We start from the raw sequence: 20594 nt of genomic DNA, 5'->3' as shown, positions 1-20594 counted from the left end.
TTATAATTTTACATAACAAAGAAGCTAGTATAATCTAGGGAGCTGAACGTGTCCATTCCCGAGGCAAACATACTTGATGATCATACGTGAATCGAGAGAGTCGTGTCTTTCATTTTCCTCGGATCCCGCCTTCCCAAATTCTTTCTTCTCGTACCCTTCAACCTTATTTTCATCACCCGGAGGAACAAAAAAATAAGATAAACATTGATTATTTCCTTTCATCCCATGAATATAGTTAAAGACATGTACATGCGTTTGCATGTAAGTATAAATCATTGATTAGTAGAGTTTATTATCGAATTTTTCATCTTAGTGGAGTTTTTTCTTGTTATTTTTCATTTTTCATGAATACCTAATGCGTACAATAATTTCAGTGGACTCGTTAATTTATGCACAACAACCACTTTTATTGAATGAACATTAAATTAAATTATTCAAATCATCTAATAATTCGTGGTACGAGCATTTTTTAATGATTCTACTAATCCTTAATCAACTTTAATAATTAAAGCAAGATGGTGTGAATTCGGCTCCCCAATACATCGATACAGTTCGATGAATGATTCAATTAATGAGAAATTAAATCTTGAAAGACCCATTTCATTAATTATAATCTATCAAGATTTAATGCACTCGTTTTATTCACAAAATTAAGTCAACTAATTACATGGTATCCACGATGCTATTCTCCCATAATTAATTAAGGTAACCCATGAGTGTTTAATTTAGAGTTGTAAATTAACTTGTAATTAAATCATGTTGTTCTAAAAAATATTTAGGTTATAGCGAATGTATAAATATAGAAGAGATATAAATGTATTTAATTAAAGAAATAAAGATAAAAACATAAATAAATCTCTTGTGATATTTTTAAAATAATTTTTTATAATTTTAAGAAAGGAATTATCTCTTCTACTTTGCGAAGGAAACAAAACATTACCTTAAATGAGACTATAATATATAATGGTGAAATGTCCCACAATTATTAAATGCAAATCCTTCTTTTGAAAATGATTAATTAGGCAGTTCCAAGTCTAGTGCTAAACTACAAAACGTGTAATTACTAGATAGGCCCAAATTAAATAGAAAAGTGCCAGCAAGAAATAAATAAAAATCTAAATACAGCCAAAATACGTATAATTTTTGTAAAAAAAAAAAGATTTCGTAACTTACCATATTTGTCTTTGTCCATAACTTGATGATTAAGGAACACCCCCGTCCCTCTAGGCAACACCCCACTTCCCTTCGAGAATGGTTTATTGAAACGAGGGAGGAAAACCCCCGTGCCTTGTGATTTTCTATAAAAAAGCATGACGTTTCTGCTTTTGAAACCCTAATTATCGGACCATTAGTGAAAACCCTTTAATCAATTTGTAAATTTCATAAAAAGGAAACAAGAGATAATGTTGAGAGGATAAAGATTTACTTCAGTTTGATTATGAGCTGGTGTCATGATCTTTGAACTGTATGTGTTAAAGGGTCCAGATACAACTTCAAATCCATGGTTCCAGCAGCATGGATGGTAGCCATGGTTAACACTTGTAACTTTAGTGCCAACAGGGCTTTCGACATTTGGCTTGAAACCACCCAAAGCGTCACATAGCTGCAGTGGTTATATATTTGGCAATGACAACTTAGATTAGCACACGTAATATCTGTCAACATGTCACTAACAGCAAAATTGATTCACGTGAAAAATCCTCAGCATTACCTTAGGGATTTCCCAGAAAATGATATATTTCAGGGCAAAGAAAATTAATACTATATAACATTACCTTAGGGATCAAGGAAACAAAGGAAAAGAACTTAAAGCCATAATCAAACAAGAAAATCTGTTGATTAAAGTGCTTAAAGAGAGTGGCCGTAGTGGCAGTACATGTGAGAATGAATCTAGACAAGAGTTAACATGGAAACATCAAAAAATTAAATGGAAAAAAAAAAACATGAAAAGATACATAGAACAAGGCATGGAGAGATTGAGAAATTGACCTGAATATTTTCTGGTGCAACATTGGCAGAAGATTTTAAGGTGGGATGATCACGAAAAAGAAGAAGATTCTTGTCGTTGTTCTTAACCTTGCTAGCATTTGTTGTCGATATAATTTCAAGAAAAACATCAGAAGGCAGCCATGACTCTCCATCTTCAAGGTTTGGAGGAAAGTCCACCATGCTAATTGGTACCGTGGCTGTAGGGGCTAGGAAAATAAAGGACTTGATTCTTGAGGTTGCTAGGAAGAATCAAATATTGAAGAAGAGGAAAGAAAGAGAGGTGGCTTGCAAGGGTAGAAGAGCTGTCAAGAGAGGTGTAACCGCCAATTGGTAGCATGAAATGAAGGGTGATCAGTGGCAACTTGGTGATGGAAAAGGGATCTCTATCTCTCTATTTATATTTAGGGTGACAGTACCTTAAAAAGGCAATGTGATTCCATTGAATTCTAGGGTGAGTGACTCGTGCTCGCTCATTGCCAAAAACTCTAAAAATCGTGGGAGTTTTATTGTAGCTCAAGATACATGTTTACTGTGCATCGCTATAGCGATAAAATTATCATGTTGTTCTTGAATGGAAAAAATAAAGTCTCGAGGGTGGGAATGTTCTGGTATTTTTCACTCTTCTATTGGTCATTAAATGATTTTACGGTGGTGTTTAGTGTTTATGTCTTTTAAAATTTTCAGCACAGTAAAAATATTACCATAAAAATTAATAAAATTTAAAACAGTTGATTAAAGATTTTCTTGAATTTTCATAAGTTTCTTAACAATAAATATATTTATTCGCTTATGATCAAAAAATTATTAAGCTACTGAATAAAAGTTTTCATGGGGTTTACAAATATTCATATACAATAAAATTACATCTTTAATTTTCAAAAAAATAAAGGAATAATAAGCTTTGTATTTGGAGGTATTTTTTACCTCACATAAGTATTTTATATAATTGTCAGGGCTATGAGGGTATTTTCATATTTTTATATTGTTTTTGAATTTTTAAATGAGAAAAGTTATTGATGAAAGTTGAACACGCGTCAATAAATAAATAACGTCTACATCATTCAAGTAGTGTGTACGACATTATCTAGTGATCAAAACAAGCTTTTCATTGTCTTTATAGATATACGAAACTGTATTCTCTTTTATCTAGAGTAGTGTGTAATTGGTTAATATGAAAAAAAAAAAAGTAGAAAAAAGGGATGATTGTTTCAAATTTAAAGTCAATATTTGAAAAAATATTTTTTTATGAATATTAAAATTAATATGAAGAATATATAATTTACTATTAATTAATTATGAATAAACTAAAAAAATAAAATCTCGCAATCGAATAAAAAAATAAATATTTAACATGATATAACTTTCTATTCACCATGTTGTTTTAAGAGATTTTTTTGGTTATTTCATAATGGACATGGTATTTTTGGACTAGGATTACACAGTAAACAAATATATTTTAATCAAATTTTATTATAGGACAGTATAAAGCCTTATAGTTCATGTGTTTGATATCATGGGTGTAAAATAATTTTTAATTTAAAATTAATTAAAATAATATTTTTTAGATTTTATTTTTTAAAATATTAATATATTAAAAAAATTAAAAAAAGGAAAGAATTGCAGTGACCAAAAATTGGAAAATGGGAATTATAGTGCTAACTTAGCACCATAGATTTTGAAAAAACAATTCACAAAAACCACAACAATATTAAAAGAAATAAATACAATATTAATTGTTGCTGAAAAAGGCAAAATAGTCTCCAGCCCTGAAATACCTGACAACGAATATGTTTCTGTCCAAAATAGATGTATCTGTATCGGGTCCTTATTTGATATAATTTCAATTTATCTTGTATCAATAATAATAAAAAATTAATTAAATGGTGTTCCAAGATACTTCGAAAATAAATTTATACAAAAACTATGAATAATTAATTAACATTTATTTTACTCTTTTTTTATGAAAAAACTCAATATGTTGCGATGGTTTTATATACTAATTTTACACTATTTTTTTATGAGTCTAACTTTACAATATTAGGCTAATGTGGTTTTTTAGTGTGTATTAAATATTGTAATAAATTTTTATTATTATAATTCAAAAAATATTTTTAATTCTGATTTTAAATATATATATATATATATATATATATATTTGGTTAAAATTGTTATAAGATATATTGTGTATACAATATAAATGTGAAGCAGTTTTTTTTAAAAAAATTATTTTAATTTTTATAAAATAAAAATTTGGAAAACAATTATATGCTGGATACAGTAAAAAAAATATTTAATTACCAATTTTTTTTATAATTAGACAAATAACATAAATTACCTCAAAAATAAACACCTTTAATTAAAGATACGGAAGAAGATCGAAACAAGTGATTTGATCATTTTTGCTTTCATTTCCTGGCACTTGGTTTTATTACTTTTTATACTTCCATGTTACTTATTTATTTATTATCTAAAATAATTAAATGTTAGAATTATATTTTAATAGTGCCTTCATGACATATTGTATCTTATTTTTTCAAGAACTAGCATATCAAAATATATGTTTTATATATTTGTGTATGTAAAAGTATAATCGAGAAGTTATCTGCAAGTTATTAAATACTCAATTAGATATCATCAAAAAATTTCAGAATTTAAAATAAAAATATTTTAATAAAAATATTGATATGAGTTAGTTATTATCCACGAATTAATTCAATAATTAAGGCATTTTCTAGTCAATCTCATATTTGATAATCTCGTTGGCAATTTTTTATCAAATTAATATTTTTTATATATTTTTAAATTATTTTCTGGGTCAGATAATTCTCTTGTTTGATAGTGTAAGTTTTTTAATTAAAAATCTATTTATTTTTATTTTTTAAAAGTTAAAAGTTTTTTATTTTTATTTTAAATTAATTTTTTTATAGTTTTGATACATTTTAAAAACAAATTTTAAAAAATAAAAAATATTACTTTAAATAAAAAAATATTTTAAATAACCATTGCCGCATTAATAAATATACTCTAAATCGGATTTTAAAATTATATTTATAATCATCAACCGAAAAGCTTGGAAGCCCAGAATATGGCCATTTGTCGTTCTGTTTTCTATTATCCCACGCTTCTTCGTCGTCCTCTCCAGCATCAGGTTCTCTATACATCCACTTGTCGCTTCCCAAATTACCCTTCTAAGTTCTCTAAATCTAGTAAGCTGCCACTCCTTCATTGAAGCCCGAGACCTCGCTGTACATCATCAATGGAATCACCTTCTGAAGGTTACAGAAAAAATGTTGGCATTTGCCTGATCAATCCATCAAAGAAGGTTGGTTAAGTGAAAATTTTGCTATAATTCTATACATGCTCATGACTTATAATCTTATTGTGTGTGGACTCTGTAGCTTTTTGCTGCTTCAAGATTGGATTTACCTGATGCTTGGCAAATGCCACAGGTAAATTCAGAACTACTTTTTGTTTAATGGTTTTTATTTAGTTTTTGAAACCCATGTATATTTTGATTAGTTTTCTTCGAAAATAAAGATGGCCCCGTTGTTTTTTCTTTTAATCTATTGAAGATTGTAGAGTTATGTCTATTACAGTGTTAAGGATTATTCAATATTAGTTAACTATGTTGTACAAATTAATGCTGGCAGGAGTCTTATATTAGTGATTTGTCATGTTAGTTCGAAAGTTGAAGCTGTCTATATTATTGTAATGATTAGTGAAAGATTTTATTTTGTGGTACAATAATGTATATGAAGTTAGCTTCTTTTTTTTCGCTTAAGAATTTTCTTTGTGGATGCAGGTTGTTAATGGTGTTTTGTGTGACTGTGTGAAATAGGGTGGTATTGATAAGAGTGAAGATCCGAAAGTTGCAGCTATCAGGGAACTAAAAGAAGAAACAGGGGTTAGCTCGGCGGAAGTCCTTGCTGAGGTTTGGCTTTTTATGTCCTTTTTTATTTCCCTGTTTTTTGGTCTTTAGAGGAATTGATAGCTTATCTTAAGCAAATCTTTGGAGGAGAAAAGTTATTGCTTCTTTGAAAGTTGAAACTAATAAAAACTATTGAAATTTACCAGCTTTTTGTCTGATTTAAGCTTGCTTTGAGATTTCTAGAAGTTTTTTTTTTTTTTTTATTGTTAGCCAACATGTTAGGTTTAAACTTGTTATCTTCCATGGAACTACTGATTTGTTTGAGTAAAACTTCAGCCTGGTGTCTTATGGTTGTTCACGTGCTGTACACTGCACAGATATGCAATCATCAGGAACAAGATCTAGTGAGAAAAACATTCCCACCCAAGTATTATTCTGCCATGTTGTCAATGCCTCTAAATGAGGGGGGTCTGAATCATGAAAGTGGACGTGGATTTAGTTATCATGAATGCTTAATCTCAATCTGGATTCTTGATTATAATGTGCACTCTAGTGATTTGCTTTGTAAATTGTTATACCATGGGATAGCCTTGTGAGAATTGATGGACACAGTTCGAGATCTATGCAATTTGAATCTGTTTATCACATTAGCTGTCACTGCAGATCGATCAACCATGCCTTTGTTGGAGCTAATATATTTCCTATTTCCAGCCTTTGCATCCATTCCCGACTCTGCATGTTTCTGTTCAAATTACTTAGGGAGTGGCCGCTGTTTCTTGTTGAGCATTCAGTGTTAGGTTTACTATCTTGATTGAATTTTCAGACGCCTTCTTGGTTGACATATGACTTCCCACCAGAAGTTAGGGAAAAACTTAAACATCAATGGGGATCTGACTAGAAAGGTCAAGCACAGAAGTGGTGAGCAAATAAATAGCCCGCATTTAGTAAGAATAATTCTACACTGCCTAGGCCATTAGGGTTTCTGACACGTCTGAACCAATCAAACCTTGGCCAAGAACTTTTAGTCGACAGTGTTACAGCTGTAATTTTTGTTGCCAAAAGTGACCAACAACCCAGTTTATTTCCTGGCTCTTTCTACATCCAGATTAATCACATTTCCGCAACTGCAAACAAACAGGTTTCTCCTTAAATTCACTGGGAATGAGGAAGTGATCAATCTATTGGGTGATGGCACTGAAAAACCTGAGTTTTGCGAGTGGTCATGGATGTCACCAGAACGAATAATTGACAGGGTGGATGTTACTGTCTTGCTATTTCTTATATGTTCTAATCAGTTAAATTCGGTATTCTGATTTTGTTGTTGATCGGTTCCTTTTCACCTCTCATTTTCATGCAGGTGGTGGATTTCAAGAAACCTTCATACAAGGAAGTTTTGGCAGTTTTTGGTCCCTATTTCCAATGAGTTCATGTTCAAGTATCAACGTTTGCTTATATTATACAAGGTGTCCCACTTGACTAAATGAGCTAGCATTATTTGAATTATTCCTCTTGGATGCATATCCAATTCGGTGCTGATCGATACTCCTTGTGATTAATTGGAAAATAAAAGCTGGCATTGATTTGATTGCGGTTGTTGATGTGATAAAAAAATTCAACTTCAGTCTTGCCTCCTGCAATAAATCACCAGCCATAGCCAACTGCATGGAGTTCCATTTCACCACATTAACCACTTACTAGATAGATTATCAGGCTGTCCAAAGGATGTAAGCCATTTGAATTAAATTTGCTGGCTGTGGCCCATATTGATATAGGTTATGGTTTCGCGTGAATCGTGCTCTTACTGAGTTGGGAATATCAGAAACTTCAAGCAAAGTAGGATTCCATTTCCCTTTGCAATGCATGGAATCAATAAGATTTGTCTATGATATTCTTGCTCTCTGCTTTTGCAATGCTACCGGATAAATGACACCCTTTCAAGTTTAAAAGAGCAAAGGATGCTTCCATCAAATTCACACTCCTTCCTTCTGTTACCCTACTTTCCAAGGATAGAACAACACAAGTTAACCAATTGTTCATATGCATATACTGTCTCCCCAAGTCCCCTCCTAAGCAACCATCAACAGCTGTTTCTTCGTTTTTTCTTTAATGTTCTTGGCAGAAAAATGCAGAAAAATGACAACTACTTTCAGTCCTTTGGAATTTGCCAGAGGCTCTACAACTTCTTCATGAACAACCTTATTGTTTGTCCCCTTAAGCGCATCACTTTAGGCCATGCCGATGCAGTGCCTCGTAGCTCAACTGAGGTATCTGTAGATGACTCTTTGAGGAATGGAGTGGGCGAACTAGAAGAACCCTTGATCCTTAAAACAACAAATGGAGAAGAAAAGCTGCACCATCAGGGTCAAGAAAGGTCAAAAGATAATGGTTCAGGATCTGAAATTCAGATTCACTTCAAGCAAACCGAAGAAGAATTGGAACATTGGACGCCTGTCGACAAACTTGGGTTTTCGGCCCATGAATCAACAAAAGGTAGCCAGAGAACTGATGATGGTGATCAGCCGAAAATGAAGAACGGTGAGAGCATTCCCATCTCTTTATCAGGAAAGGGTCAGCTCCCTGATGACAAGCTAGCTATACAGAAAGGGAAGAAAATCACTGAGCCACCCCATGACAAGGAAAAGCTTCCCCTAGTTCAAGTGAATGGTGCTGCTAATGGTATGACTGCTCGAGGGAAAACCCAACAAGAGACAGGGCCGAATATGAGCACCATGGCTCGAGAAAAAGGTCGAAAAAAGCTTGACAGCATACAGGACAGCAAGGAGGAAGATAGAGCTAGGAAAGGTAAGGGCATAATCAGTGAAAATTTGACACCAGCAAGAAAGGAGCCCGAAGAGGTGCTCCCAAGGCATCTCATAAGCGTGGCCGCAAATATCAATGAGAAATCAGATGCATTCATCCGAAGAAAAAAAGAAGCAATGAGAAGAAATCTTAGCCCGGAACCAAAAAAACCCTAATCTTTTCACGGGTGGACCAGTTCGAAGTGAATTTGCACCACGCTGTTTATAGATTCATTAAAGTTCATAAGCCAGTTCCTCTTAAGTGTAATGATTTTATTTTTAACATGTTGCCTTGTTAGAATAATGTTTGGTTAAACATACTAGGAATAGCAGAGGCTATCCACGGTTATATCTTTTAATATATATATTTCAAGATGTTCGAATTATATTTATTATTTATTATGTCAAGTAAGATAATTATATAAAAAATTCTGTGTCAATCAAATTCAAATTAAATTGTTAGTTTCTATTCAGTTTTATTATAAATTTTAATAAAATTTAGTGTATTTAATATAGTAATATAAGATTTTTTATTTAAAATATATTAAAATAATATTTTTTTTATTTTTAATATGCATTGTCTTGTTTAATTCAAGGCACGAAAAAAGTAAGCAATTCCCCAAATCCAAGATTAAGACAACACATTGTAATGACAAGCATAGTCGATCTATATTGAGCAGAGGAGATCGTAAAATTTCTACAACAGCAGGGATGGGTTTCACAAGTTGTAAAAAAAAAAAAAAAAACTAAAGAATATATGAAACTAAACTGGATTTAGAAATAAATATGTAGTATTTAGAAAGTTGTTTCGAGGGGCACAGAAAATTTTGCACAACCTCCATCATCGTGTGATTGTCCATTTCACAAGGAACTCAAGATCTCGCCTCAAGCTATATATGTAAGAGAATCAATTGATGAAGATAGCTTCAAGAGTCCATGCTGGTAAGCAGTAGTAGAGTCAAAACATTCAAACCCTTATGGTTATGGATTCTCTTTTCCACCTCTTACAACAGAGCTTTCGTCAGGGTTTTTCGTCAGACGATCTCGACAGAACAGTGAAAAATGTTTGTATTTCTAATGTTTTTGAAAGTAAAATAAAAGAGGATACGAAAGAACGGGAAGAAAAAAAAATATTTTTTACAAACTCTTTTAAAACTTAGGTTTGTCAGCCATTAATATGTCTCCTTCTTGCTCTCCTAAACCACCAATCCCTTCCTTTTCCAAAAGTGTCTCCGTCCTCATTCTTCAAGAACGTGCAACGATGAGCGATAAAGATCATATGGAGCCCAAAGATGATCCACAATGCAAGGTTTCCTCGAGTCAAGCCGTAACCAAGGTTTCCCTTTCCCGCTCCAATGAAGCAAACTAATAGGTCCTGGGTGCAGACTTCTACACTTTCCTTCCATGTTGTCACCCCCTAACCCATGCTGGTTCCATCGATGATCAACCCCTTTTATGTTCCCAGCCAAAACCAAAAGAAATGGCGGCAATGAACCCAAGTGGTAGATTCTCTTCTGCTTTTGCACTGTCATCCACCCTTCAACCTTTTGTGTAAGCTGTACTTGCCTCCACTTTTCCACATCCACAACCATAACTCCTGTGTTAAAATAACAAGGCCTTCTTCCATGAAAAGTCCTGGCCAAAACAGGATCGAGCCAAAATAGGTTGGAGAAATAGTAGGTGAAATTTGCATGACAATATTCCGGAGCTGCCAAAACCCTGTCCTCTAAATCAACCTCCCACAATTTTGCAATATCATCAACAACAAGAAGATCAGAGTCAAGATAAATAACACGTTTAACGTCGGATGGGATAATGTCAGCAAGGTAAATTCTAGCATAGTTTAAAGGTTGGTCCAGGGATTGACGGATGGATTTAGAGATCTTTCCGCGAACACGGTTGGAGTCAAACCGGTAAAATTTGAAGTGAAGGTAAGGGAAGGTGGATTTGATGCTGGAGAAGACCTCACGGTCAAAACGTGCCCAGAGAAAATGGAACTCCATGTTTTCAGGGCAAGTAGAATGTCGAAGGATAGAGAAAATAGCAGCCATGGTGCCTCTAAGGTAATTGGCATCAAGAGTCATGACAATGTGGATTCTATGTGGCCCACAGGAATCCCCATTACGAAAAGCTGGAGCCTCTCTGAAGACAGGGACATCAGCAGATGGTTTTCTGATAACACCGAGGCGGATTCCCCCAGAAGAGGAGGGTAATGATGATACTGTGTTGGCTACGATGAAGAAAGACAGGAGGCCAAGGAGGCGAATAAAGGTGCAGGAGGCCATCCTGTCCTGAACCGGGGAAGGTGGGTTTTGGGAAAGTCAAGGGTTGGTGGTGTTCAGGGGAGAAGAGCAGCAGCTGCCATTGTTGGGGCTGGTTAAGATAAGGTTTGAAAGAAACAAATATTGATGATTGATAGACAACAGGGAAGGAGAGAGGATGGTGAGAACTGTGAGGAAGAGAAGATTCCTCGGAGGGAGCTGTTGTGTTCTTTTATTGTAATAAACCAAAGCCAAGACCTCCTAGAGCTTGTAAAAGATTTCTACGTGTTAACATTTAGGAAATTAGGGAGTGATTTTCCCCTCTCCTTTTTCCCTTCCTATATATCCTCCTTGTTTTTTGCCTATTTCATTGCAAAACAGTAAGGCGACACAAACAGAAATATTATACCGAAAAATCTTCTAAATACCATCACATTAGATGTAATGATTTTATAAATCACATCAAGTTGTATGTCCAGATTTTTCCTTTCAAAAAATAGATGCTAGGGTTGTTAGAGAAGAAAATATTCTATACTGTCTAAGCCATTAAGGTTGGTTACATACCTGAACCAATCTAACCTTGGCTAAGAACTTTTGGTGCTAATGACCTGGTTTGATTTTCCTGGCTCATTCTACATCCAGATCAATCACATTTTGCTGCTGCAAAAACATAGGTTTCTCCTTAAACTCACAGGGAATGAAAAGGAGATTGGTCTATTGGGTGTTGACACAGAGAAACCTGAGAAGAAGCCTGTATTCATGTCTCCAGGATTCATTACAGCAGGAAAATGGATTAAAATATCTGAAAGCACGAAAAAAAGTAAAAGAAAGGAAAACAGCAAGCTTTTCAAGAGAAATCTGACAGGTAATGACAGATATAATAGGAGAACACGATTAGAATAGATATTCCTAAATGGGACTAAGCCAAAGCTTTTTATGCAGTTAATGCTGCAAATATGATACCTGCTGAAAATATGATACTCTGCACCATGCTATTGAAGCTAGAGTTCTCTGAAGAATATTGTAAAAGAGGCTTCTTTTCCCTCTAAATCTTGTAAAAAGAACCTGGAAATTCTTTAAAGAATTGAAGGGAAGTTCTTTACTGCAAGTTCCAATGGGCACATTCAAATTTTGTTAGCCAATCATCTACCTATCTTCCTGAATTACAGAGATCAAGCATTTGCTTCCAGATAGTTTAGGCTATAAAAAAATGCATGGGCAGCCTTATACATTATTGGCAAATCAACCTGAGCTATATGAGAATCAATCACATAAATAGGAGCAATCCCATGAATTCTAGAAAACTCTTTCAAATATGATTTCAACAATGCATCCCTTCCTTTCCTGTACTCCAATTTAAACACACTCAAAAACACAAACTCCGTTTTCGAATCCGAATCCTTCTTTCTTGAACCTAAAACCAAATTCCCTATAGAACCAAAATCCAAAGGCTTACACTTTAAAGGATCAAAGAACTCGGCATCAACAGCCTGAACAACTTTAACAACCTTAGATGGATCAGACCAATTTTCACAAATATAGAGACATAAAAATCATTAGGAATCCAAACACAATCCATTCTACAACATCCCTTAACATGCTCGGCATTAACTCTATTAGTCTCAAATATGGTTCTACCAATAACAAAGTTGAGATTTTTGTAACCAGTTGGTAAACAAGACATGATTTGAAACAATGGTGGGTACCAAGCACCAAGTTCACTATTACATATCACAATAGTCTCATTTACTCCACATTTAGTTTGATAAAGGTTAATGACCAAGTTCTGAAACTCCAAAGATTCTAAATCACCATGCTGCTCAATACTCAACTTAAACTTGTTCCTTTTCATGTTTTCATTAAGAACTAAAATATAAGAATGGGTTTCTGAGTTATACCTGAAAGAAAAGGTAGGTTTGGAAATGAAAGAAAAGGTAGGTTTGGAAAGGGCAGGGAAATGTAATTTGATAAATGGGTTTTGATTTGAATAAAAAAAACCTAAGTGTTCCTTAAAAAAAACAGGGTTTGATGTCAGTGTTGATTTTAGATGTGAAGCAGTGTCTTGTCTTGGTGAAACTTAATAAGATTGCTAAAAAGAGAATTAGGACTGATAAACAATACAGTTTGAAGGGTTTTGGTCTGCTTGTTGGTTGTGGATGGTTGTTTTCATAAGAATCTATGGCAGATGACTAATGTTAAATTTTGAGCTCTAAAAATTATGTGTGTGTGTGTGTGTATACATGTCATAGAGGAACATAGCTGAATGTAAATCTACTATTATAGTATTATGCTCTCTTTTTTCCAATAGAAAGTGGTTTTTTAAAAGTTATTTTTTAAAATTTATTATGTTTGTTGATTAAAAAATTAATTAATAAAAAATACTTTTCAATAAAAAAATTTAATTTTAAAAAATATTTTTTTTTTAATTTGAACACATGTTTATTATATCAAATTTTATTCTCGATCTTTCTATTTTTATATATTTTATTTTGATTTTTTTTAATTTCATTCCTTAAAATTTAATTTAATTTTAATTTTAAATCAATTTTAATTTTAATTTTTTTAATTGTTAGTTATTTTTCTCTTTATCATTTTTTTATTTAAAAAATTTTATTTATCATCTCAATTTTTTTATTATTTATTTTATTTAAAATAATTTATAAAATTAAATTTATTTTTTATAAAAAAATATTTTCCATCAGCCATTATGTTATTGTCATGGCATCTAAAGAACATTTGTTGGTGTTAACTATCTAAACCTAGTTCACAAATAATTGGGCACCACTGAGAGGCATGTATTCAAAGGGGCTGTCCAATGGAGAGGCATGTGTTCCACACATGCTGGTGGGTGCTAGAATGTGTGGGCCACCCGCAGCCTCCCACGGCTTTGTCAATGTCTTGAGATCCTAAGCACAGATTATGCTTGAGAAGGGGCGCCTTTCAGCAATTAAAATGTGTTAAGCTAAAGTAAAATCTCCTGTAGCACAAGATATTAACATTATCATTAAAGGTAAATTGCATTACATGTCACGTGTCTTAAAATGGATTTTAGTTCCCACTGTTTATTCTCTCTTTTTTTGGTTCAGGTTATGCACATTATTTTGGAAATACAGAAACTGAATAGCATTTGATGTGGGCAGAAACACGATGGCCAGGGTATCAGTACATTTGTAGAAAAGCTTCTACATCTTTGACCAGAAGCGGCTCAAGCTTGCTTCTATTGAACCATGTGGCTCGTCGGTCGGTAGAAAAACATCATCATTGAACTGCAGGATTCATCATGGACATCATTGTTGTTAGTTCGATTATTCAGCTAACAAATTTATCTTCAAGTTCAAACTGACATGATTTTCATGCTGTAAGAAACTCAAACATGATATACTCCAATCCAAGGAACCTAGAGTTCTACCTTTACAATGGTGTTGTCCTTGCTTGATATGTTAACCGGTAGGAAATGGATATTTGGCATTTTTAGTTGGATGAATGATATGTCAGGAAATCTGCAGAGATCGCAATATAAGAAGCTATTAATGTCGACGAGTGTGTCAATAATGAGTTTGAATGTGATTAAGAAGAGAGAGACCTGTTGAGTACAGCCTTTGCCATTTGAAAAAGAGTGCTTTGAACAGATGCACTGTATACGCCTTCCTTAGGAGGACCAAAGAAAGTGTTGGCCAAAGATTTTTTCACATCCAAATATCTCTCTGTAAAGTAAAGTGGGTTCTTGGGGATGCTAGATGCAGATTCATAGGAATACCTGCATACACAGTATTATCTCAGAAATAAGCCTGATTTGAAACTCAAAAGGTCAATATACTAGTACTTAACTGTAACCAAATAGAGCGAAGGGGTCTGTCAAGAACATTTATCATCCATCGACATATACCAGCAATTCTCCTAGATCAAATTATTAAAGAAATTGGAAAAACTTGCCTCCACAATGCAGTGACTTCTGTTGCCAGCATCCTCTCTCGAGTTTCGGGCAGAGCTGTATACTGATCCCTAATAAACCCTTCAAAACCAGACTGTTCATAGCATAAACACCAAAAGGACATCAAATAAACGGTTTTTTCTCAGCTTTGAAGAAATTCTGGGTGCTCATTCAGAAAAGATCAAATAGAGGTTGCTTTACCTTGGTTGTCTTCAGCACAGACAATCCTTCTATACCAGAAGTCAGCTTTAGAACACCAGACTTCTGCACTGTTACCTCAGCTGTATGCTTCTCAGATCCAAGTTTGAAACCTTCAGAAGAGTAGAATTAATAACTCAATTCAAACCAATACATATTTCTTTTAATTTCCCAAAAATCAGAGGATCTTGAAATGAAAAGGGAGGAGCGAATTATATCCGTGAAGATATGTCAAGATGCATTCCATTTTGATTGTTTTCTGAGAAGTTTAGAAATGATGTACTTTCCATTTTGATTGTTTTCTGAGAAGATTAGAAATGATGTACTTGCTTTCATAAATTCACAATAATGTTCTAACCTAGAGGCTCTGGAATTACCATGTTCGTGTGGCTGCCCATTTATGTGCACACGCTCCCACGGCTTCTCCACTATCTTTACAATAGCAGTAGTTACCTACAAAATGTTCAAAAGAGAAGAAGAGGTCTGCATTAATCAAAAGAACTAAACATCATTACAATACAAAACCATGAGAAAGGATTCATGCATGAGAATTAAATATAAGAAGCTGTTCCAGGTTCATCCTCTAACTGTATAGAACAAAACCAAGCTCTTAACAACAAGACTTGGGAAATCAAGTTTAGGAGCCTTCAAATGCTAATGGCCTAACTCAGCAGTTCCTTATCCCCGTGTTTTCAACAGTAACAATCTCAATTGCAAAAGTAATTACCTGCTTGTAAAATGATGTGAAGTGCCTAGCAAGCAGAATCGCAAAGTTCTCTGCCGAAAGCTGCTCTGAACATTCCTTTGCTTTCACATATACCTGCGTTACAGGTAACCTTTAAAATGATTGCAACTAAACTTCAATTGCTGTTTGATAAACAAGAACTGCCAGTAATATCACAAGAAATCTCCTGATTTATAACGATGATTTTACACACAAACTAACCCTAGCTTTGAGAAGCTAAAAAGAGTTTCCTACACCAGATCATAGAGCCACAACAAAGCATTATTGCTTCATAAATCACAATCCAAATTTAGATGCTCAAATATCATAAATCATATCACTAACCTAAGCAATTCCATGCATCCTTGCCACTTAAATCAGGCATAAGAACACATGCATATTGAAGGGATCCATTCCCTAACTCAAATCAAGCCATCCAAGCCTTTAACAAAATCCTTAAAAACCCAAAAACAAGAAACAAAAATAGGAAAAAAAAACGTTGCTGACTTGATGACAAGAGAAAAGGACATCTTACACAAAGAGGCAAACTAGGTTAACTAGCTGACAATCAAGATGAAGACTGACTTATCTTTACATCACTGATAAACCAAAGAACAAATCTGAATCTTAAAAAAAAAAAAATCTGGGTGAGAAAATTTACAGTGTTTTTCATGGTATCAGTGGCAACGATATCAGAGTTATCATCACGAACATAGGAGTTGACACAATCAGATAACAGGCTGATGCTAACACACCATTCCACCATGGAATGAATATGATCTGATTTGTTCCTCCAAACTCTTGCAACTCTAACTCTAGCTTTTCCATGTCTCTGCTCGAAATTGAACCCATCTAACTCGTTGGCCATGACTCGGAGCTTGATATTCTGGAAGTTTTAGGGGCAGCAGAGGACTCGATTTTATATGGGTGAAGATGCGAAATAATAGACAGCGGTTCTCTGTTACTGTGGGCTCTTGTACTATCGTATTTTGAAAGAATAATTTATTTTATTTTTAAATTATTTTAATATAATGATATCAAAAATATATTTTAAAAAATATTATTTAAATATATTTTAAAATTAAAAAATAACTTTTACCAAAATTAGACCGGTGGTCGTGTGCGCAAGGGTCAAGGTGCTCTAATGATAAGGTGATCATAAAAAATTTAGTTCAAATACCATTTTTTTATAAATAAATTATCGTTCTCTTGGAGCATTGTTTTGAAACTGGATAAGACCAGTGAAGTGCACGGGGATAAAATAAAAAAAAATTGATGTTGATTTTTTTGTTTATATTACTTGTTTATTGGATTTATAGGATATTTAATAAATTCAAAAATTAATTATAATATATATAAATCATTCTAAACATCTCAAATTATCAAAATAAATCCAATTAATTCCATTCAAAATATTAGTTGATCGTGTGATTTACAGTGAACCCAGCATGATCCAATCTAAAAATCACCATTAACATGTTGTATTTTTTTTAATTAATTTTAATTTACAAGTTAATTTTTAAAATTATAATTAGAAAATCTAAATTGAAAATTGAAAACTATAGCGCAATTTGAATGAGATGATTCATAAAAATAACGGTCTAGCTTAAATTATATTTTTTAATAAATAATTTAAATAATATTATTTTATTAAAAAATAAAATAAAACAGTTCAAATTAAAACAGAGCTTAGACTAGGATTTGTTTTGACGGGTCAATCAAATTGACCCTCAAGCTAAATCAAAATTTATAATTATTTTAAAAATATTAATTTTTTATACTGCAACGTGATTGGTGAATTTTTCAAATCAATCATGTACTAGCTTAACAAGTTAGGACTATTAATAAAATGATTAAGAATTAATTCTTCTTTTTCGGGGGAGTATTAATATAGTTTTAAGAATGTATTCGAGGTGGAGTTGTTTAGGTGATGTTAAAAAACTATTTGTTTTTATATTTTGAAAATTATTTTAAAAAATAAATATTTTATGTTTGTAAATTATTTTAAAGTGTCAATATGAAAAATAAATTTTAAATAATGAAAAGTATTATTTTAAAGTGTTAATATCTTAAAATATAAAACAACAGACCGAAACTAGCTGTTTAAAAACCGGTTAGGTGAATTCTATCATCTATGTGCAGAGACGGCGGCGAGAATGCGACCGTGGCAACATTATCAGATGCTGTCATCATCTTCTGTGGTTTTTTGTTTAAATTAATTATTTGTGTTCTTGGGCGGAGGTTGACTTGAACAATCTACGTGTCATGGCTTCATTATCTATCAAAGTTGTTAAACTTATCTTCCTTTTACGTCTGTACCACGGTTTGGGTGAGGTGACTTTAATTGATTCATTCAATCAATCTCAAATATCATTGTTTAAAGTTTTTTTCAAATAAAAAATAAAAAATAAAAAAAAATTAAAATAATGTAGTTCTTATTTTTTCAAGGTCAGTTCGTAATCTGATAGGTTCTATGGTAATTCACAAATTAACCGGATTATATTAATTTGTGATTTTTAAATCAATCTCAAAGGTAACTATTATTATTATTATTATTAATTTGGTTGGGTCTCGTAACATGATTTATAATTTAATTTTTTATTTTTAAATATAAAAAATTGTTAATGAATAAAAAATATCATTCAATTTAAATAATACATGCAATGTCTCTTGATAATATAAAATAAGTTTTTATTATTTTTTTATTTTATCTTGTGTCATTCTATTTTATTAATTGCACGTGACATTTGAAGGTGGGAGATTTATAGTGATAATCCTTTCATTTCCTCCCTCTATTTCTCTCTCATGCCCAAAAAAATCAATCTCGATCTTTTTAGTTGGTGGTCTTTTATATTCAGTTCTTTTAGTTATAATTTTTTTTATTAAAATTTTACTTGTTTTTAATTTAATCCTTCATTTATAATTTGTAGATATAAGTTTTTTAATATGTTTCTTCTACTTTTGATTTTTTTTCCCTTTGCTCTTCTATCAAGGTTTTTTATGGTTTAGATTTTTATCCCTTGTATCAAGTTTTTGAATTTATTTTCAACAAGGGTAATACCAATTTCAATTTAATTCATTTTCTTTTGATTTCTTTATTTTCCTTTATCATTTTATCAAAGTTGCCATGTTACTTAATTTTATCATTTAAATTAAGTTCATGTTTCTTGTTATTTCAGTAATAATAATAACAATAAATCATTCTAAATTCTAAGAAATTTTAAATTATATTTTTGAATAAATTCTAAATAAATATAAATTTTAATTCTATTTGAATAAAATAGAATAAAAAAATATAAAATATAAATATTATATAAATTAAATGTATTATGTAAATGTAAATATATTAGATGTGGTCTGTTAATTAAATATAACAGGAATGTATTAGATATATAGTAGAAATATTATATGAATGGTCGTAAAAAAAATACATGGCATAATTATACAGAGATAGAATTTAGGTAATACATGTCAACATGAAGAAAAAAATATAGCTGGATGATAACAAAAAGATGTAGTGATTATGATGACGATGATAATAATAATAATAATAACTCATATATCAATTTTATATTTTTTATTATTTTAATAGTAACAATAATATTAACAGTGATAATAATGATACTGATAATACTAATAACATTGCTAATAATGATAATAATAATAGTTTATAACAGTAATTACTATAACAATAATAGTAACAATGATTATAATGATAACAATACAAGTAATAATAATTGTAATTGTGGTGATAATAGTAGTGATAATAATAATGATAATCCCAATAATAATAATTGTTGTGATGGTGATGATAGTAACAGTGATAGTGATAGTGATATTAATAATAGAAGCATTAACAAAACTAATAAAAAAATAACTAAAAAAAAGAGGTTTCCTACAACCTTCCTAAAAAAAAACTTTGATTACTAGTGTTTTTATATTTTTCATATGATTTATTAATTATTATGAATTTTTATTTATTCAATATTTTTAATTACAATGAAATAGCAAAAACACCACCGGGATGAGAAAATCAACACAACAGGGGCATGGGTATATCAATTTTTATTTTTTTATAAATAATCAAATTACATGTGCACTTTTGAATCCAAGAAATGTAACAAATTGAAGCCAGGGGTATTAGGGTATTTTAACATCTTGTTTTTTTTTTGTTAATTTTAGGTTTGGTTAAGAGTGATAATGTAATTTAATATTTAAATAATATTTTAAATTTTTTAAAAAATACTGACATGTTGAGGCACTATGCTTTTTTGGTTGATAATAAAAAATAGGTTTTTATCATATAATTTTATTTTTAACCGTTTTTTTGAATTATGGGCAGTGTATTATTAAAAAATAAAAAAGTATTATTTTAGTTTTAATTAACACTATTACATATTTATCATGAATCATTTTTTATACTATTTTTTTTAATTACATTTCAATATCTAAACATTACGCTGAATAAAAAAGGCAATCTGGCCCAATGCTTGTCAAATTTTAAGAAACATTGCTGAACTGACGAATTATCCGGTTAACTTGTCAGGAAAAGCCAGCTTTAATAACAGTGCCTCTTCTGACAAGCTAGCGAACGTATCCAGGCGTAGTTCATCAAGTGCACTTGTTTTAACGTTAATTCACCGCTTGCACTTGTCTGGCTAGTTTCCTTTGAAAAATATGATAAAAAACCGTTCTTCGAGTACGATAAAAACTATATATATATATATCTGCTTAGTTTTGCTGGATGATCCAAATTCGAGGTTGATTTAACGGGTCAAATAACTTTTTCCAGGCTAACAGAAGTAATGGTCCGATTAGAACCAGC

At 31.8% G+C, this 20594-nt stretch overlaps 3 protein-coding genes and 2 pseudogenes across 3 annotated transcripts; 1 reads left to right on the top strand and 4 right to left on the bottom strand.

Annotated features, from left to right (window-relative positions):
* LOC105125421 (uncharacterized) lies at window positions 1-2432 on the bottom strand. Its single transcript, XM_011025851.1, has 4 exons — window positions 1990-2432; window positions 1427-1603; window positions 1174-1333; window positions 1-144 (listed from the first exon to the last, which is right to left on the bottom strand). The coding sequence occupies exons 1-4, from the start codon at window positions 2167-2169 to the stop codon at window positions 110-112; spliced, it is 552 nt and encodes a 183-aa protein (XP_011024153.1). The 5' UTR covers window positions 2170-2432; the 3' UTR covers window positions 1-109.
* Window positions 2433-5056: 2624 nt separating this feature from the next.
* Window positions 5057-7442, top strand: LOC105125422 (nudix hydrolase 26, chloroplastic-like; annotated as a pseudogene).
* A 2451-nt stretch (window positions 7443-9893) lies between these two features.
* Window positions 9894-10940, bottom strand: LOC105125423 (probable galacturonosyltransferase-like 4). Its single transcript, XM_011025852.1, has one exon. It carries the CDS (start codon window positions 10938-10940, stop codon window positions 9894-9896), a length of 1047 nt encoding a protein of 348 aa, XP_011024154.1.
* A 954-nt stretch (window positions 10941-11894) lies between these two features.
* LOC105125584 (uncharacterized) lies at window positions 11895-13173 on the bottom strand (annotated as a pseudogene).
* Window positions 13174-13896: 723 nt separating this feature from the next.
* LOC105125425 (uricase / urate oxidase / nodulin 35) lies at window positions 13897-16737 on the bottom strand. The gene is made up of 8 exons (XM_011025853.1): window positions 16431-16737; window positions 15773-15865; window positions 15423-15498; window positions 15049-15158; window positions 14850-14941; window positions 14500-14673; window positions 14326-14416; window positions 13897-14182 (listed from the first exon to the last, which is right to left on the bottom strand). The coding sequence occupies exons 1-8, from the start codon at window positions 16635-16637 to the stop codon at window positions 14099-14101; spliced, it is 927 nt and encodes a 308-aa protein (XP_011024155.1). The 5' UTR covers window positions 16638-16737; the 3' UTR covers window positions 13897-14098.
* Window positions 16738-20594: the final 3857 nt, after the last annotated feature.

Source organism: Populus euphratica, unplaced genomic scaffold (genome assembly GCF_000495115.2).
Source record: "Populus euphratica unplaced genomic scaffold, PopEup_1.0 scaffold22.1, whole genome shotgun sequence".
In the NCBI taxonomy this organism is placed as follows: domain Eukaryota; kingdom Viridiplantae; phylum Streptophyta; class Magnoliopsida; order Malpighiales; family Salicaceae; genus Populus; species Populus euphratica.
This window is presented reverse-complemented; position numbering and strand designations above follow the sequence as displayed.

Coding starts and splice junctions, on each gene's coding strand:
- LOC105125421 (XM_011025851.1), bottom strand. CDS start 2,169: ATGGTGGACTTTCCTCCAAACCTTGAAGATGGAGAGTCATGGCTGCCT. Junction 1,334..1,426: donor CAGCTCATAATCAAACTGAA/GTAAATCTTTAT, acceptor TCCGATAATTAG/GGTTTCAAAAGCAGAAACGT. Junction 145..1,173: donor TATGGACAAAGACAAATATG/GTAAGTTACGAA, acceptor GGGTACGAGAAG/AAAGAATTTGGGAAGGCGGG.
- LOC105125423 (XM_011025852.1), bottom strand. CDS start 10,940: ATGGCCTCCTGCACCTTTATTCGCCTCCTTGGCCTCCTGTCTTTCTTC.
- LOC105125425 (XM_011025853.1), bottom strand. CDS start 16,637: ATGGCCAACGAGTTAGATGGGTTCAATTTCGAGCAGAGACATGGAAAA. Junction 15,159..15,422: donor TGGGCAGCCACACGAACATG/GTAATTCCAGAG, acceptor ACTCTTCTGAAG/GTTTCAAACTTGGATCTGAG. Junction 14,183..14,325: donor AGGACAACACCATTGTAAAG/GTAGAACTCTAG, acceptor TGAATCCTGCAG/TTCAATGATGATGTTTTTCT.